The sequence below is a fragment of the Cornus florida genome, unplaced genomic scaffold (genome assembly GCF_030987335.1).
Source record: "Cornus florida cultivar Cherokee Brave unplaced genomic scaffold, ASM3098733v1 CherokeeBrave_3.0.0_Hap2_Chr02, whole genome shotgun sequence".
Taxonomy (NCBI): Eukaryota; Viridiplantae; Streptophyta; class Magnoliopsida; order Cornales; family Cornaceae; genus Cornus; species Cornus florida.
The window spans coordinates 23287963-23302255 of record NW_026775572.1 but is presented as its reverse complement, the minus strand read 5'-3'; the positions used below and the strand labels follow the sequence as shown (position 1 = coordinate 23302255).

The 14293-nt window shown below is 34.8% G+C and overlaps 2 protein-coding genes across 3 annotated transcripts; one reads left to right on the top strand and one right to left on the bottom strand.

Moving 5' to 3' along the window:
* The first annotated feature begins 1306 nt into the window (after positions 1–1306).
* LOC132294266 (protein EXORDIUM-like 2) lies at positions 1307–2497 on the top strand. The gene has a single exon (XM_059792060.1). The coding sequence runs from the start codon at positions 1357–1359 to the stop codon at positions 2257–2259; it is 903 nt and encodes a 300-aa protein (XP_059648043.1). The 5' UTR covers positions 1307–1356; the 3' UTR covers positions 2260–2497.
* Positions 2498–5869: 3372 nt separating this feature from the next.
* LOC132294265 (polyadenylate-binding protein 2-like) lies at positions 5870–13190 on the bottom strand. 2 transcript variants are annotated; one of them, XM_059792057.1, is made up of 6 exons: positions 13093–13190; positions 12895–13000; positions 11252–11322; positions 6725–6916; positions 6435–6562; positions 5870–6299 (listed from the first exon to the last, which is right to left on the bottom strand). In XM_059792057.1, exons 1-6 carry the CDS (start codon positions 13138–13140, stop codon positions 6251–6253), a joined length of 594 nt encoding a protein of 197 aa, XP_059648040.1. In that variant the 5' UTR covers positions 13141–13190; the 3' UTR covers positions 5870–6250. The 2 variants fall into 2 exon arrangements, with proteins under 2 accessions (XP_059648040.1, XP_059648042.1); XM_059792059.1 differs by lacking the exon at positions 13093–13190 and adding an exon at positions 8042–8666 and having other exon boundaries at positions 12895–12914.
* Between the last annotated feature and the right edge of the window lie 1103 nt (positions 13191–14293).

The window sequence follows — 14293 nt, the reverse complement described above, 5'->3', positions numbered from 1 at the left end:
TTTCCTTTATTTTTTTCCTTAAAATGAAGAATTGATTATTTTATTTTTTGTGCAATTTTTAAAACTACAGTCTACAATAGTTTGTTAAATTCTATTAATATAAAATAATAAATGTTATACAATCTAGTAACATATATTTCTAGTAACATATATTTCATTAGTACTTTGGACAATAAATGTTTATACAACCTAGTAACGTATATTTACATTCATATCTGTTTGATTCTATTTAGAAAGAAAAAAAAAAAAAAGAGAGGATAAAATTAAATATTTATTAAGATCAATGCATAAAATAAAATTTGAAATTTTCTTGCTTACACACTATATCCTTGCAATAATTTTTCTTTTAAAATATATTTTTTTTGCAGTTCAAATATTAGAACCAATAATTTCAAGTTATTCATCAACACTTCCAACTTGAAGCTACTTTGAAGCTCATGATTCGAAACAGTATGCAATGATCAAACACAGCTAAGAGTGATGGGACCCACAGGATGGGCCTACAGCCACAACGAGGATCGTACTTCAGATGGATCAGTTACCAGTTCGTACGTACGTAGTAGCATACTCTCTGCCTCTGCTAACCCATAACGTGTAATAGCCACAGTAGTAGCTTTAGCTTCAGCTACCCCTCTTCACTCAATAATATCAGTCCGCTCCGGTCTAATCACATCACCTTCACTCACACACAATTACACCACGCATGCGTATATACCATAAACATTTTCATTGTCCCACACACCATTCAACCTCCCTCAATAAAATTGAAAACCCACCCATATTAATTTCTTTTAATTTTTTTTTAACGGAACAATTTTTACTGACGGTGTATTTTTATTAAGTGGTCACTTATTGATAAAAATACAACCTGTTAATATTTTTACACACAAATTGAACAAATATTATTAAAATTGTTTTTTTTTTTTATTTTAAACTCAGTAAATTTTAAGTTGAGCAAATTTACAGTACACTGTCCGAAATTAAATATCATTTTTAAAAATTAAAGTCACAATTTTTAAAAATAACACTTAAATTAGACAAAGAGGGCATACACAGATCAAGTCCATCATCAACCTCGGCTCCATCGAGTCCAAACTCCAAAATCACCATCACCACTCAGACCTTTCCTAGCTAGTAGACCACCACGTCATCCACACCCTTACAGCCTGGCAATTAACACCCTTTCCACACCCAATCACCTCCCTCCACGTGGCGCCCCAGAAATTGACACCTCTGCTTCTACAGCTGTCTCCGCATCCATACCCACTATAAATACCCTCCTCCTCCACTCAGCAATCCTATCAACTCTTATTCTCTCCCTACAATATCTTTGAATATCTTATCTTCCACCCTGATATGGCTCCTATTTACCGTCTTGCCACACTCTCTTCTCTTCTACTACTGCTCATTTCTGTCAGCACCTTCATCGAACCCTCTGATGCCGCTCTCGTGCAACAACAACCTTTGATTCTCAAATATCACAACGGCGTTCTTCTCAAGGGCAAAATCACCGTCAATCTCATCTGGTACGGGAAATTCACCCCCATCCAACGATCCATAATAGTCGACTTCCTCCAGTCGCTCAGCTCCAGCGGGGCCCCACTCCCCTCCGCCGCATCATGGTGGCGCACCACCGAGAAGTACAAGCGCGGTTCGTCCACCCTCGTCGTAGCGAATCAAATCCTCGTCGAAAATTACTCTCTCGGGAAGTCCCTGAAAAACTGGCACATCATAGCGTTGGCTTCGAAAGGTGGTCACGTGAGTTCCGTCAACGTCGTTTTAACGGCCAAGGACGTCGCCGTTGAAGGATTTTGCATGAGGTGTGGGTCCCATGGGTCGACCCGGGGGAGGACCAGATTTGCCTACGCCTGGGTTGGTAACTCGGAGACCCAGTGTCCGGGTCAGTGCGCGTGGCCCTTCCACCAACCCATTTACGGCCCACAAACCCCGCCGTTAGTTGCGCCTAATGGAGACGTTGGAATTGACGGCATGATCATCAACCTCGCCACCGTTTTGGCCGGCGCCGTTACCAATCCGTTTAATAACGGTTACTTTCAAGGTCCTCCAACGGCGCCGTTAGAGGCCGTCTCGGCTTGTACGGGTGCCTTCGGTTCCGGGGCGTACCCGGGTTATCCGGGTCAAGTACTGGTGGATAAAATAACCGGTGCGAGCTACAATGCGCACGGAGTGAACGGGCGCAAGTACCTTCTACCGGCAATGTGGGACCCACAAACTTCAGCATGCTCGACTCTTGTTTGATATGGGAAGAGAGAGAGAGAGAGAGAGAGAAGGGAAAAAAAACATGGATATGGTGTGTGAATGTGTAGGAATGTAGATATACGGTGTCGTTTTGCAGGGCTTTTGTCGTCTTGTGTGATGTGTAAATTCTTGTTTTAAAAAAGAAAAAGAAAAGAAAAAGAAGTGTAGTGTAATAGAGGGAATGGAATATTAATAAAATGATAAATTATATTAAAAGAAGTTGGTGGATTTGATTTGATGGTTTTGTTTTGCTGTGTTGTAAAGATAAGGGGTGGTTTTAGTGGGATTTTGATGTTTTTTTTTTTAATTTTGGAATTGGGGAATAGAAATGAGTGGTTAAGTGGTAATTAATGGTCTGCTGGCCCTGCTGGGGCCTAGGAGACCATTATTGGATAAACATGAATGGAGGGATTAACTAACAATATATAAAGGTCTTTGTTTGTCTGTTTTCCAAATTACATAGTATTTCAAAAAGTGACTTTTTAATTTTTTGTTTTTCTTAAATCATACTCTTGTCTCGAAAGAATATTTATTTGGATAGTAAATTTTTTTATAAAGACATGTGTGCCATATATAGAAAGTTAATTAAAGTTATTAATTTGCTTTTTAAATTTTAAATATTTAATTTGAAATTTTTTGGAACAGAAAGAGTATTCTAAAGACTAAAAAACTGTTAACCATATGAATTTTGAAATATGTTTTTGTTTTTTAGTCTTTGAAAAAAAATCTCTTCCCAAATAGTTCTTCCAACAATTCCGAATCTGTTTTTACTTGGAATTGGAGTTTGATAATCGGGCTAGTAATGATTTTTATTTTTGGGTTAAATTTTTAAAGTGAATTATCTTATTTAAATTTTTTGATTTATTATCTTTAATAAATATAAATTATTTTTTGATAAGTCGTTTTTATTAAATGTAAGAAAGGAAAAGATTCCACTTTTTAAAATTTTGCATGACCAAATCAGCTTAACAATTTAATTTGCCCATCGTCAAACATAAAATTAGAACATTGAAATTAAAACTGATAAAATTTAAAAAAAAAAAAGAAATTTAGTTCAAAATCATTAAAAATTAAACTAAATTCTTTCCTTGATGTGAATGGTTTATTTAGACTCATAATTCACTTAACACTATTAAGTCACATTAGTGCATTATTGTTAGTTGTCGTTATTACCTCCACTATTTTGGATTAGGTTTGACTGGCTTATTGCCATCATTAATATATGTAGTTATATACATATAGCCATACAGTGGATGGTTCCTCAATTAGTCTTTAATAATTCCCAGATAATAAATAAAAATAAGTCACAAGAATTCATTGACCCTATTTAAATAATTCAAGTACCCCAAATAACTAAATCAAGTTCTGTTAACTTTTAAATAATACCAATCATTAAGAGGTTAAAGTGTGCTTAATTAACCATCTCACTCACTCCTTTAGGTACAGTAATACAAAGTTAATCCAGATAATGTAATTATAGACAAATCACAATACCATTACTTCCAACTTAAAATAATATAATCAAACATGAATAAATTGAGCTAAGCATACAAGGACGCTATAGTAAAGAATTCGTTATAACAGAAGATTGAAACGCAATATTCTTTTAAGTAATCAAAATTGTGTAATTCACTTATTTCATATGTCGAGCTCATCTTAGATAATTTAAAAAATATATTTTTTTTTATCCTTTTCTGAAAATTCTAAACTTTGTCCATTGAAATTCCCAATTTATTCACAAATGGAACATAAAATAAGTGAATTTACAAAGCCCAAGACATGGGTAAAAGGTATCAAGAGAATAAAGCTTAGCAGATCCCAGTTAAATCAATAAGGTTCAAAATATTTAATACTTAGGCTGCAAATGGAAATAAAAAACTTTAATAAATAAAAGGCTCACCAAAAGCCTCTGTAAAAGTGGGCTGATTTTGACATGTAAAAGGAAATTATGAGTCCCAATACAAAGATTTAGGCTCTGAAAAAACAGTGCTTAAATTCCCTTTATAACCTCGCTCAGACCTCCGTAGATCTATTTCCTTCGCTGACAAAATATAAATGACCACTTTTGGTATATTGTGTGTGTATTAGTGGTATATATTGATTTTTTTTTTTTTTTTTTTTTTTTGGTGAATGATGGTGCGCTAGCATTCATTGCTGCTCACACTTTTGTTGCTTTGCGTAAAAAAAAATCCTTTGTATCAGGCATCAGCCAAATCTTGTCCACAATATATATATATATATATATATATAACCCCTAATTGCATTCACAGAACCGAAACATTATTCTTCTTGGCAGCAAGGAATTTTAAAGTTTGCGAACTCTACCAAAGGTTGCCTATATGCCAACCCTAGTAATGGCTAAATAACCCTACGAAATGGTTACACCAACCATTTGTCCTCAATTCAACTATAGAACTTTTTGTTTTTGCCTTGGCCCCCAATTTAGTGCTAAACAAGTCTGAACTAATTGAATATTTGTGTTACCTGAATGATTAAACATAAAGCGGTAGGTTACTTTTTAAGTTCCGGTTAAATCCCGACAGGCAGTGAAAATCACCAAATTGGAGTAGAACAGGGGCAAAGGAAGTCCGTGTTTAACCACAGAACTAGTCTTGACAAATGGTATTAAAACTAATCCCCAACTGGTAATGAGGGTAGTCTTGACAAATGGTATTAAAACTAATCCCCAACTGGTAATGAGGGTGTGCATAAGCACGGGTCAAGTGAACGAGGACACTGGATCCCAAGAGAAGGTAATTGTGACGACACTTGCAAGTGTGAGGACACTTGAATGTGTGGATTCAAAGCGGACCACAACAAATTAACCCCTAGAACACTTGTATGTGTGGTCTCATACATACTTGTCTCTTCTGAGACTTGAACCCCTGACCTCCTTTTGGGAAGTAAGAGACTGATAATGTTAAGTAATTAGCCCGTTGGTAACCCCTAAGACTTTAACTTGGCCTAATGTTACTCTGTCATGTCTATCCATGCCTATGCCCAGAACCACTTTGTTATGCATACCACAGCCCCATCCATGTCCAAAAATGCCCAAGTCATGGCCTGTTCTGTTTCATTGGGTCTTTAATTAGGGCTCGGCCTATTCAATAGCACCTTGATATCACTCCTTGTCCCAGCAACACTTATGCCCAGAACCAACACTTGAACGCACTGAGAATGTGCAAATGCCTATGCCTGTGCCGTAACCATTGACCATCCACCACTACCAAATGCTACCATGCTGGATTTGGCTTTGCCATGGCAAAGCATCACATAGCATAGCATCTGGGCAATGATCGTCGAGCTACTTGACCATCTTATGACACAGATCTCTCCCATGTCTTGCTTCAGGCAAGAACGAAAAAATAAAAAGCCGCTCAAGAAAGGGCCGGAGCATATGCAACCATATCTCAACTTTCGCATTCACTATCCTGGCCACAATCAATTCAAAATCAAAGTTAGCAGTCTGTTAATGTGTAGGCATCTTAGCATACTCTAAGAGCCAACTAAATCACAAGTGCAAGCAAGCAAACTAAATTTCATTCCGGATTTTACAGAAATGGAGAGATTGTAATCAAATTCCTTCTGCTTCCACAAAACAAACCCAAGGTTAGATAAGAAACATTTCATTGAACCCTTTTAAGTTCTCTCATGTCCCAAACTCAGCAGATATCAAAGGCTTTAACTTAAAGCAAATTGATAATGCATTGCAAGCTCAACTGACCATACAAATTTGATATTTAGAAACCGTCATAAAACCACATATGCAGTTCAAACACGTAAGTGAGCAGCATTACATAACTAGGCATCATAATTACAATGTTTACCACCAAACCCAACAAAGTACTTGATCCTCACACAAGCCAACACTCTGGCCAAGTGTCACGAAGACCACTCCATCTTCCCGAATTCGCAAGACAGACAGGGAAAGGTTTGAAGGATATCCACCCATCAAGTAGCAAAAGTATTTATCCTGAGCAAAAACTAACTTTTAGTAGTAGGGGCTGTAACGCATTGGCATTCTGAACCTGGGAACCTTCCTGCAACAACCAGGGGGGAAAAAAAAATGAACACTTCAACATTTTGGGTCCAGGCAAACCAAAAGCTGGTTGGTGCATCAAAGTTGATCCATTATAAGGGTGAGAAGGCATTACAAACAACCATAGTAACATTACCCATATCCAAATGGAGAGTAGAAATAAGGAGGCATATATGGGGTCCTGGATCGGTAACCCGAGTAGGGATTTGGACGCCGTGGACGGAACTGTTTCATGCCAGGAATATTTGTTCGCTTAGCTGATATCTGCAACAATATTGAAAGAGGGCACGTGGTTGAAAAATTAATGTATTCAAAATCAATTAAAATTAACAGCTTCAGGATCATAAAGGGTTTTTTTTTTTTGGTAAGTAACAGGGTTTTATTTATTTATTAAAAAGGGAAACAAAGAATATGGACTGGTTCAACCTTCAATTGCCGACCATGGAGTTCAGATTCATTCAGCAGCAGAGCCTCTTGAACAGCCTCTGGTTCAACGAATTCCACGTAAGCATAACCCTTTGGTTGGCCAAATTTGTTAGTCCGTATGGTAACTCGATTCACGGTGCCACATGACTGAAAATGCTGCTGCACTTCCTCAGGGGTACATAAATAATCCACCTGCAAATCAAATTTGGCAGATCAGTTTCAGCAGCAAAACACAATAACTCCTCCAGATAATAATAATAATAATAATAATAAATGAACTACTCTAGCTTGTAAGAGGACAAGAGTTCAAAATGCTTGGAAGGGCCAGTTCAACTGCCCAATCTTGGCTGGTGTAGTGGTTTTCCACCCTGTCAAATCGAGAAAAAAATATAAAAGTAAAACCTTTGGAGTGCGAGCACTGTCAACATACTCCAGATAACAGAGCCCTAACACTTCTATTTATAAAACGAACAATTCAGCAGGTAAACAGAAACTGAGCAGAGGGGAAATACAGCGTCCCATAACCTGAACCATAGAAAGGCAGCTTTATTTGATTGAACACAAACAAAGGTCAGAGAAAATTAGAACCATTTCACAACATCTCGTGATGGAACAAAAACCAATAAAATACATGTAGCTGTTTACCTGCCATCCAATATAAAGAATTCCAATCCAAATAAATTTCCTATGGGTGGAGGTACAAATTGCAACACAAATGAGGACAGTAAAAAAGAAAAGAGGGTGAAGGAAATCCTAGGAAGCTTAAACGGTTTGATTTTTGAAGCAGGCCAATGGTTAACAAAAAATATTTAGGTGTGTAGTTTTTGAGGAAATTAATGTCATTCCAATGAAACTAACATAAGATCCAATCAATACTAATAATGCTTTGTTTATTCCATCTTGGGTCAAGTGCTTCATAAACCATGCTCTCATAACAAGGGCACTCCAAATTAAATTTGTACACGTAAAAATTCAAAATATGACAAAACGACCATAAAGAATCACTTATTATTTACAAAATATGCTATTACAAAAAAACAGGGACCTTCATGTACCTTTATCCACATTTAACTATCATGATTCATGAATGCACCATTACTCAAAATTTAACTTATTGTTCCTCCAAAATGCTAAAAGTTTGCTTGAGGCCCTTATCCTCAACTTTCATTCTTTTATGTGTCTATTACTAGGGATCATTAATTATGGTAGATCGAAAACAAGAATCATAGAGAAGAAAGAGAGAAAAAGAGCATCCCTATTTATCAGAACTATGGAAACAAAATAATTGAAGAGAGAGAGAGATCAAAGACCCCTCACCATAAACAGCACAGTATCTGCGCATTGCACTCCGGCAACAGCAGTGCTCTGGCTTATTAAGACAGCATAGATCCATGGCTAGTCTCACACTTCAAAAGCTCATTACATCTCCAAGCTGATTGAGTTCCGGTTGAGGATCATGATCTCATGCTTCCCGTTCATTCCAACTCAAGTTTATACAATAACTCCTCACTTTGATCACTCAATTTATTCTTTACCCCTCTTCACTTCATTTTTCCTTTTTTTTTTTTTTTTTTTTTTTTTTTTCCCCATAAGGTAAGATTTTGGCTCAGCGATTTTTCTTTCTTCCCTCATTGTTTTTTATTTCCAACTTCTCCACTATCATATTTCCTAACCTTAAGTGTCTAATCTTCTCTCATTTCTTATTTTTTTTTAGATTTACTTTTGGGGGGATTTTAGTCTTCGTATTTTCTCTCACCCTCCAACATTACCATTTCTTTCTCCGTTCTTTTTTTTCTTTCCCCGGTAAATTTCTTTCCCTGTTCTTTTTGCTTAACTCTGTCCAAACAGTTGTTTTCTTCTCTCTCTTTTTTTTTTCTTTTTTTTTTTTTTTTTTTTTTTTTGGCTAGCACAAGAATTTTTCACATCAGAATAATGTCAAACCCTGCGATTGCAGTCAAACATGAAGTCAAAGCAGGATTTTAAACCAAAAAAGAAGAAGAAAGAACTCCAACACATCATTAATTAACTTTAACACATTATACTCCAAGGTAAACTTTAAACTCTCATCCAATTCTTTACACTATATAGAAATCATAGAGTAAAAAGAAATCAGTAACTGAAACAAGAAAAAAAAAATTGTTAAAATTCAAAAAATGACAAGAAAACGAAATACAACAGAATAATCTAATCATATCTGTTATTGAACAAATAAATCTGGTCATAACATTCAATGTTGTTTTTTTAGCATTGGTGGAAACATGCCAAACTTCAAGTTGAAAATTTAGCTCTTCTTAGACAAACCGCAGATACATACTAAATTGCTGATCTTCTGTTGATCCTCCCAGAAAATGCTGTTGTTATCAGCAAAAAAAGAAAAAACTGCCAGATAAGGAAAAGAAGGTCCGATGATTAGGTTAAGGCTAAAATAAGTGGCTGAGGTAATTCTGGTCTCCCAAGGCTAGCAAATTGACGGTGCTAGACGAAAACCACAGGGTCAAGCTACTGTTGTGGCCTCTGGGACATAGCATGACATTTAAAAATAGACTAGTTTATATAGCCTTTTCAGCAATTATTCATAATACAAAAAAATGAAAAGGAAGTTCTCCCTACTCTGGATTATGCTCTGAAGTGAGTCCCTGAAGGAGTTGAATGAAATCTCCCACTCTCCAGTTCTCAATGAAAGTACAAGGATATGTTTATATCTAAAAGATTTATACAGCAGGAGAAGAGTAACTTTCTTAGTTTTGAGATTTTTTAACCAAAAGACGAAAGGAGAAGAAAATAAAACTGAGGAGAATTGATTGTCAATCGAAAGGTGGAAGGGGTAAATTTCAGAATTCTAGAATTATGTACAGTTCTGGTACCAGTGTCACTGCTGCTGGTAAGCTTCTCCTTTTTGTCTCATACATACTTAATTTTTATTTTTTCCGATTGAAGCTCTCAGACTCACAGTACCTAAATACCAACCATAGACACCTTTTACCCACACCAACTCCGTCATTCTCAAATCTCTATGTCACAACCCTACTACTCTACCTTTCGGGGGAAAAGAAGAAAAAAAAAACTACCAGTCCTTGTCAATTCATATTTTTGTCTGGTTAGAATGTATGAAAAAGAAAGCCACAGTCATCATGAAACTGCCATCTTAGGGTATTTCAAATATTCCAGGAAAAATAATGTCATTGATAACTTTCTCTTCAGAAAAGTAAAAGCTCTAGATAATTTTTGCAAAGGAAGTGTTAGATATAAATTTTGCATCCTTTCATTTATTCATGGGAATTAAGAAGTTTAAACTAAGAAAACCACCAAACTCACCACTCAATTACCATCCCAAGAATGAATAACAACCATTGGTTTCAGATGCAAAGGCCTGAGAGAAGACATTTCACTATCCTAGAATGGGGTGTAGGTCCCAGAGAAGAGCATTGAAAGCCTTAGGAAGAGGTTTTAGACTCCTAAGCAACCATTCAATAGAGATCACTAATTTTACAATTGTTTTCATCAGCATTAATTTTGCAATATAAAAAACAAGGAAAACAGAGGAACAATTTTGACAATAACACGTGGAAAGGGGAAAAAGAGAGTTAAGGATGCAAAGGATTAATAATATCTATGAAGAAAAAGAATCATACATACACAACACACACATGCAACAGAGAGATGGAATGAAAATTTTATATAGTTTAAAATCTTTTAATCTATGTTTCGAACACCATGGTAAAGAAAGGTATTAAACGAATACAATTCCATCTTTTTTTTCTTTTAAATGTGACAAGGTATACCTTCGACTCCCCATTCATTGGATTTTCTTAGGCCATATAAAGTTTATTCTTCTCAAAAACCTACAAATCTGCTTACGAGGCTTACACTTCCCAAGTCCAGACTGAAAAGCTAAGCTTTACAGAAGGGTGCTAATTTTAAGATCTAATAAGCACACAAAAATCCTTGCATACACCAATTTCCTTCCGCATACTTGCATTGTCCACTGCAGATACATACATACAGAATTGTTCCCTATGTTATATGGACTCTTCAAAAGTAGGTGAAGTACCCGTGCCGGACACACAATACTTGGACACGTGTAAACAATACAAAAATGGCAATTGGCTCCATAATAATTGGGTTTCAATCTGCTTAATAAACGGGTTAATTTCCATTCATTCGAGTAAATCAAAGGAAATCTCAGCAGTTGTCCAGGCAAAACCTTTTATCTGACCATAGCCAGGTAGAAGTTGGAACACAATGCCTACCTCCAAGTAAATAAACATGCAATAATTTGCCTACAATATGAAAAGCATAGTATGAAAAACAGAAACACACAGAACCATATCTAAAAGCTAAAAGCTATCAATTTAAACAAATGCAAGTATACTAATTTGTAGTACCGACAACAGAACCCGACTGACATAAAATATCATGGAAAACAAAATAAAGGGCTAATGACTTTAACATCATGAAAAATATATGCAATCTAATATGGAATTCTACAACTGTAGGTCATGAATTAGATATGAGAAGCAGTCTCACATTGCCAACAAACACTGATCGAGAGTCCACTTCCTCCCTATTTGCCTGATTAGCAGCTGCAGTAGCAGGATCTGAAATGTGAAGAAAGAATAAGAGAAAATAAGCAGCAGAAAAGTGCAGAAGATATCTACAGATAAAATTAGATTTGTATTTCTTATTGTTATTATATTTACTACTACTGCTATTAAATATGTATTTCTTATTGCTGTTGCTGTTATTATCTGTGATTATTGTTTACTACTACCACCACCACCACTACTAGTAGTAAATAAAGAGAAGCATCAAGCAGCAACTCATACAAGGTGAATAGAAGCAAACACAATTATCTTCATCTCATCCTCAGCATTGTCTAATTAACTAATATAATTACAGTAAACTATATTTCAATCTTATTGATTATCAATCAGAAAGGATCCAAAAAGCTGTTGACATTTTTTATCAGGAACCCACAATGGAGTCAAAGTGGGATTGGATTTCATATCAATAAAAATCAAGTTAGATAGTGATTGGCGCTCTTACTTCTTTAGCTATCAGAAATGCCAAACAAAGGAAAACAAATCACCAAAATGCTGGTGGACTTTCCAATGTCCTACAAAGGCTACAATCAATTGACAGAAGTTCCTTCACATTTGCAAATCTAAATTCAGCTGGATAAAATAATGAGTACTTGGAGGTGCGCAAGTGAATCTGATACAGTACTGCCAACAGAGCTTCAAAACCAAATTGGCACTGCCCCATTGCAAGCCCACCCGATTGCCATCCCTAACAACCAGTGAACCCACGTGATTCTCACTTATAATAGTTGTTTGAGATGGAGGCTAAATTAGCACATAAATTTTTTTTTTTTAAAAAAAGTAGCACTGTAAAAAATCTGCCTTCTCTGTACTGACTTCAAAGAAACATAACTTAAAAAATGAAATCTCAACCCGTATTCATTTATACAAACAACACCTAGGACCTAGCTCAAAAACAAGATAATTCTTAAATGAGCTCTAAATCAAATTCAAGCAGGCAGTCTAGCATGTAATGTCTCAATTTGGTACTTTATTAAGGTGAAACCTGTTCATATACTTATAATAAATAAATACACTAAAAAAAAAAAAAAAAGCACAGAGAGAGAGAACTGTTCATAGCAAATTTACATAAAGCCCATGAGAACCAGTGTGACAAGAGCACTTTTGGGAAATTATTATTGTTAAGGTCATGTTAAAAAAAATAAATAAATAACAAAATCTGATTTGGGTACCCACATTGGTTATTACAGAGGTTTGATGGTATGTGTTACCCAGACGGAAGCTCACAAAAGGCTAAAATACAATAATAGGACACATTTTCAAACGGTTATAGGCAATAATTTTATTGTCAATTTTAGAAGGAAAAAAAACACTGTGACCTTTAAACCCTATAAATGAAATCAAAGATATAGAATATCCATCTTTTTGTCTATGCATGTATTCTATTGCTTTTGTTCTCGTTATTGGTTTTAATTTTTTAATTTTTTTTGTTTATCACATGATTTTGACTGATGTTGTATTGAAATTGAACAAACAACCAAATTAAAAAAAAAAAACTTCAATCAATATCAAACGAAACACAAAGATTTAAAAATTATAAAAGAAAATAATTAATTATACGAAAAATACCTTGTACGGCGGCACCCATTTCTTTCTCGACCTTGGTTTGCATCTCCCTCAAAGCGGCCGCTTCGTCCTCCATCTCCTTCAACCTCTTCTTCATCTCGTCCAGTTCCTGCAAATACCAATGGAATGAATTATACATAAAGTTAGGGTTTCAGAAAAGCAGAAAGGAGAGAGAGAGTAGAGAGAGAGAGAGTAGAGAACCACGACAGCTCCATTGTCTGCTCCGCCCATCACGACATCGCCCTCCATCTCTGGCTCTCCCTTCTCTACAGAAGCGTGTCTTCAGTGTGTATGAACTCTATATGCCCTACAATTAAATAATTTTTATTATTTTTATTTTATTATTATTTTTCAATCGGAAATTCGCGTTATATTAATTTTAGGATACTTTATAGTCATTATTTATTTATTTATTATTATGATACTTTATACTAGTAGATTCACAATAGCAGCAAACTTACATTATACTGTAAATTATCATTTTCATGGTTTGGAATTTAGGGGAAATTTTGAAATCGGAGATGAGCAAACTAAAATTCAAAAAAATTGTAAATTAATTGTAATATATTTCTTACAATATTAGTCTTGATATATGAAATGATGAAAATATAATTCAAAAAATTAGAAAATTTTGAAAGATGAAATTTTGATATGACAAAGAAAATATATAGACAAAATAAAATGATAAGTATGCATTATGTAATAAGATAAATGGTAAATATATATATATCATTGTTAAAACTTAATTTCCCTCCAACAATTGTTCAATTTACTAAAAATTCAATTTTTGAAAAATAAAATCGAGTACTTTGATTTTAGTTTAAGAAATATATATATATATATATATATATATATATATATATTACCTTGATGATAGATTAAAAATAAAAAGTATCATTTTAATCCAACGAAATCCCGCACACTTTAATTAAGGGTAAATTACACAAATCTCACAGAAATGGAGTGTTTAAGATTTATTGCTTTGACCTCGCTTCAGGTTTGGGTTTATGTTCAACAACCCTCCTATCCATCAAATTTTGTAAAAAAAAATTCATAAAATGATCATGTTACCCTTACACTCATTTTTTTATTTTTTTTATTAATTTACAAGATATTTTTTTAGGAGAGGGTAACCGTGGTGGAAAGGAGAGAGAAAGTAATAAAAGAAATGAGATAAACTAATTGATATTTTTAGATTTTATAACATTTTTTGTAGTATAAAAATACATTACATATAAGAGTATAATTGACTTTTTTTAAGTCTTGAGGGATATCAGAATAATAAACATCATACGCTCCACTCATGTAAGATTTGTCCAAACATCAAGGGAGGTAAGTGTAATTTACCCTTTAATTAAATAGGATTATTAGGAACAAAATAGAAAAGTACTTTAATCACAAT

What these genes read in the sequence shown, in the direction of transcription:
- LOC132294266 (XM_059792060.1), top strand. Translation starts at nt 1,357, where the DNA reads ATGGCTCCTATTTACCGTCTTGCCACACTCTCTTCTCTTCTACTACTG.
- LOC132294265 (XM_059792057.1), bottom strand. Translation starts at nt 13,140, where the DNA reads ATGGAGGGCGATGTCGTGATGGGCGGAGCAGACAATGGAGCTGTCGTG. An exon ending in CAGACAATGGAGCTGTCGTG is followed by an intron (nt 13,001 to 13,092) that starts GTTCTCTACTCT and finishes TGGTATTTGCAG; the next exon opens with GAACTGGACGAGATGAAGAA. An exon ending in AATGGGTGCCGCCGTACAAG is followed by an intron (nt 11,323 to 12,894) that starts GTATTTTTCGTA and finishes TTCACATTTCAG; the next exon opens with ATCCTGCTACTGCAGCTGCT.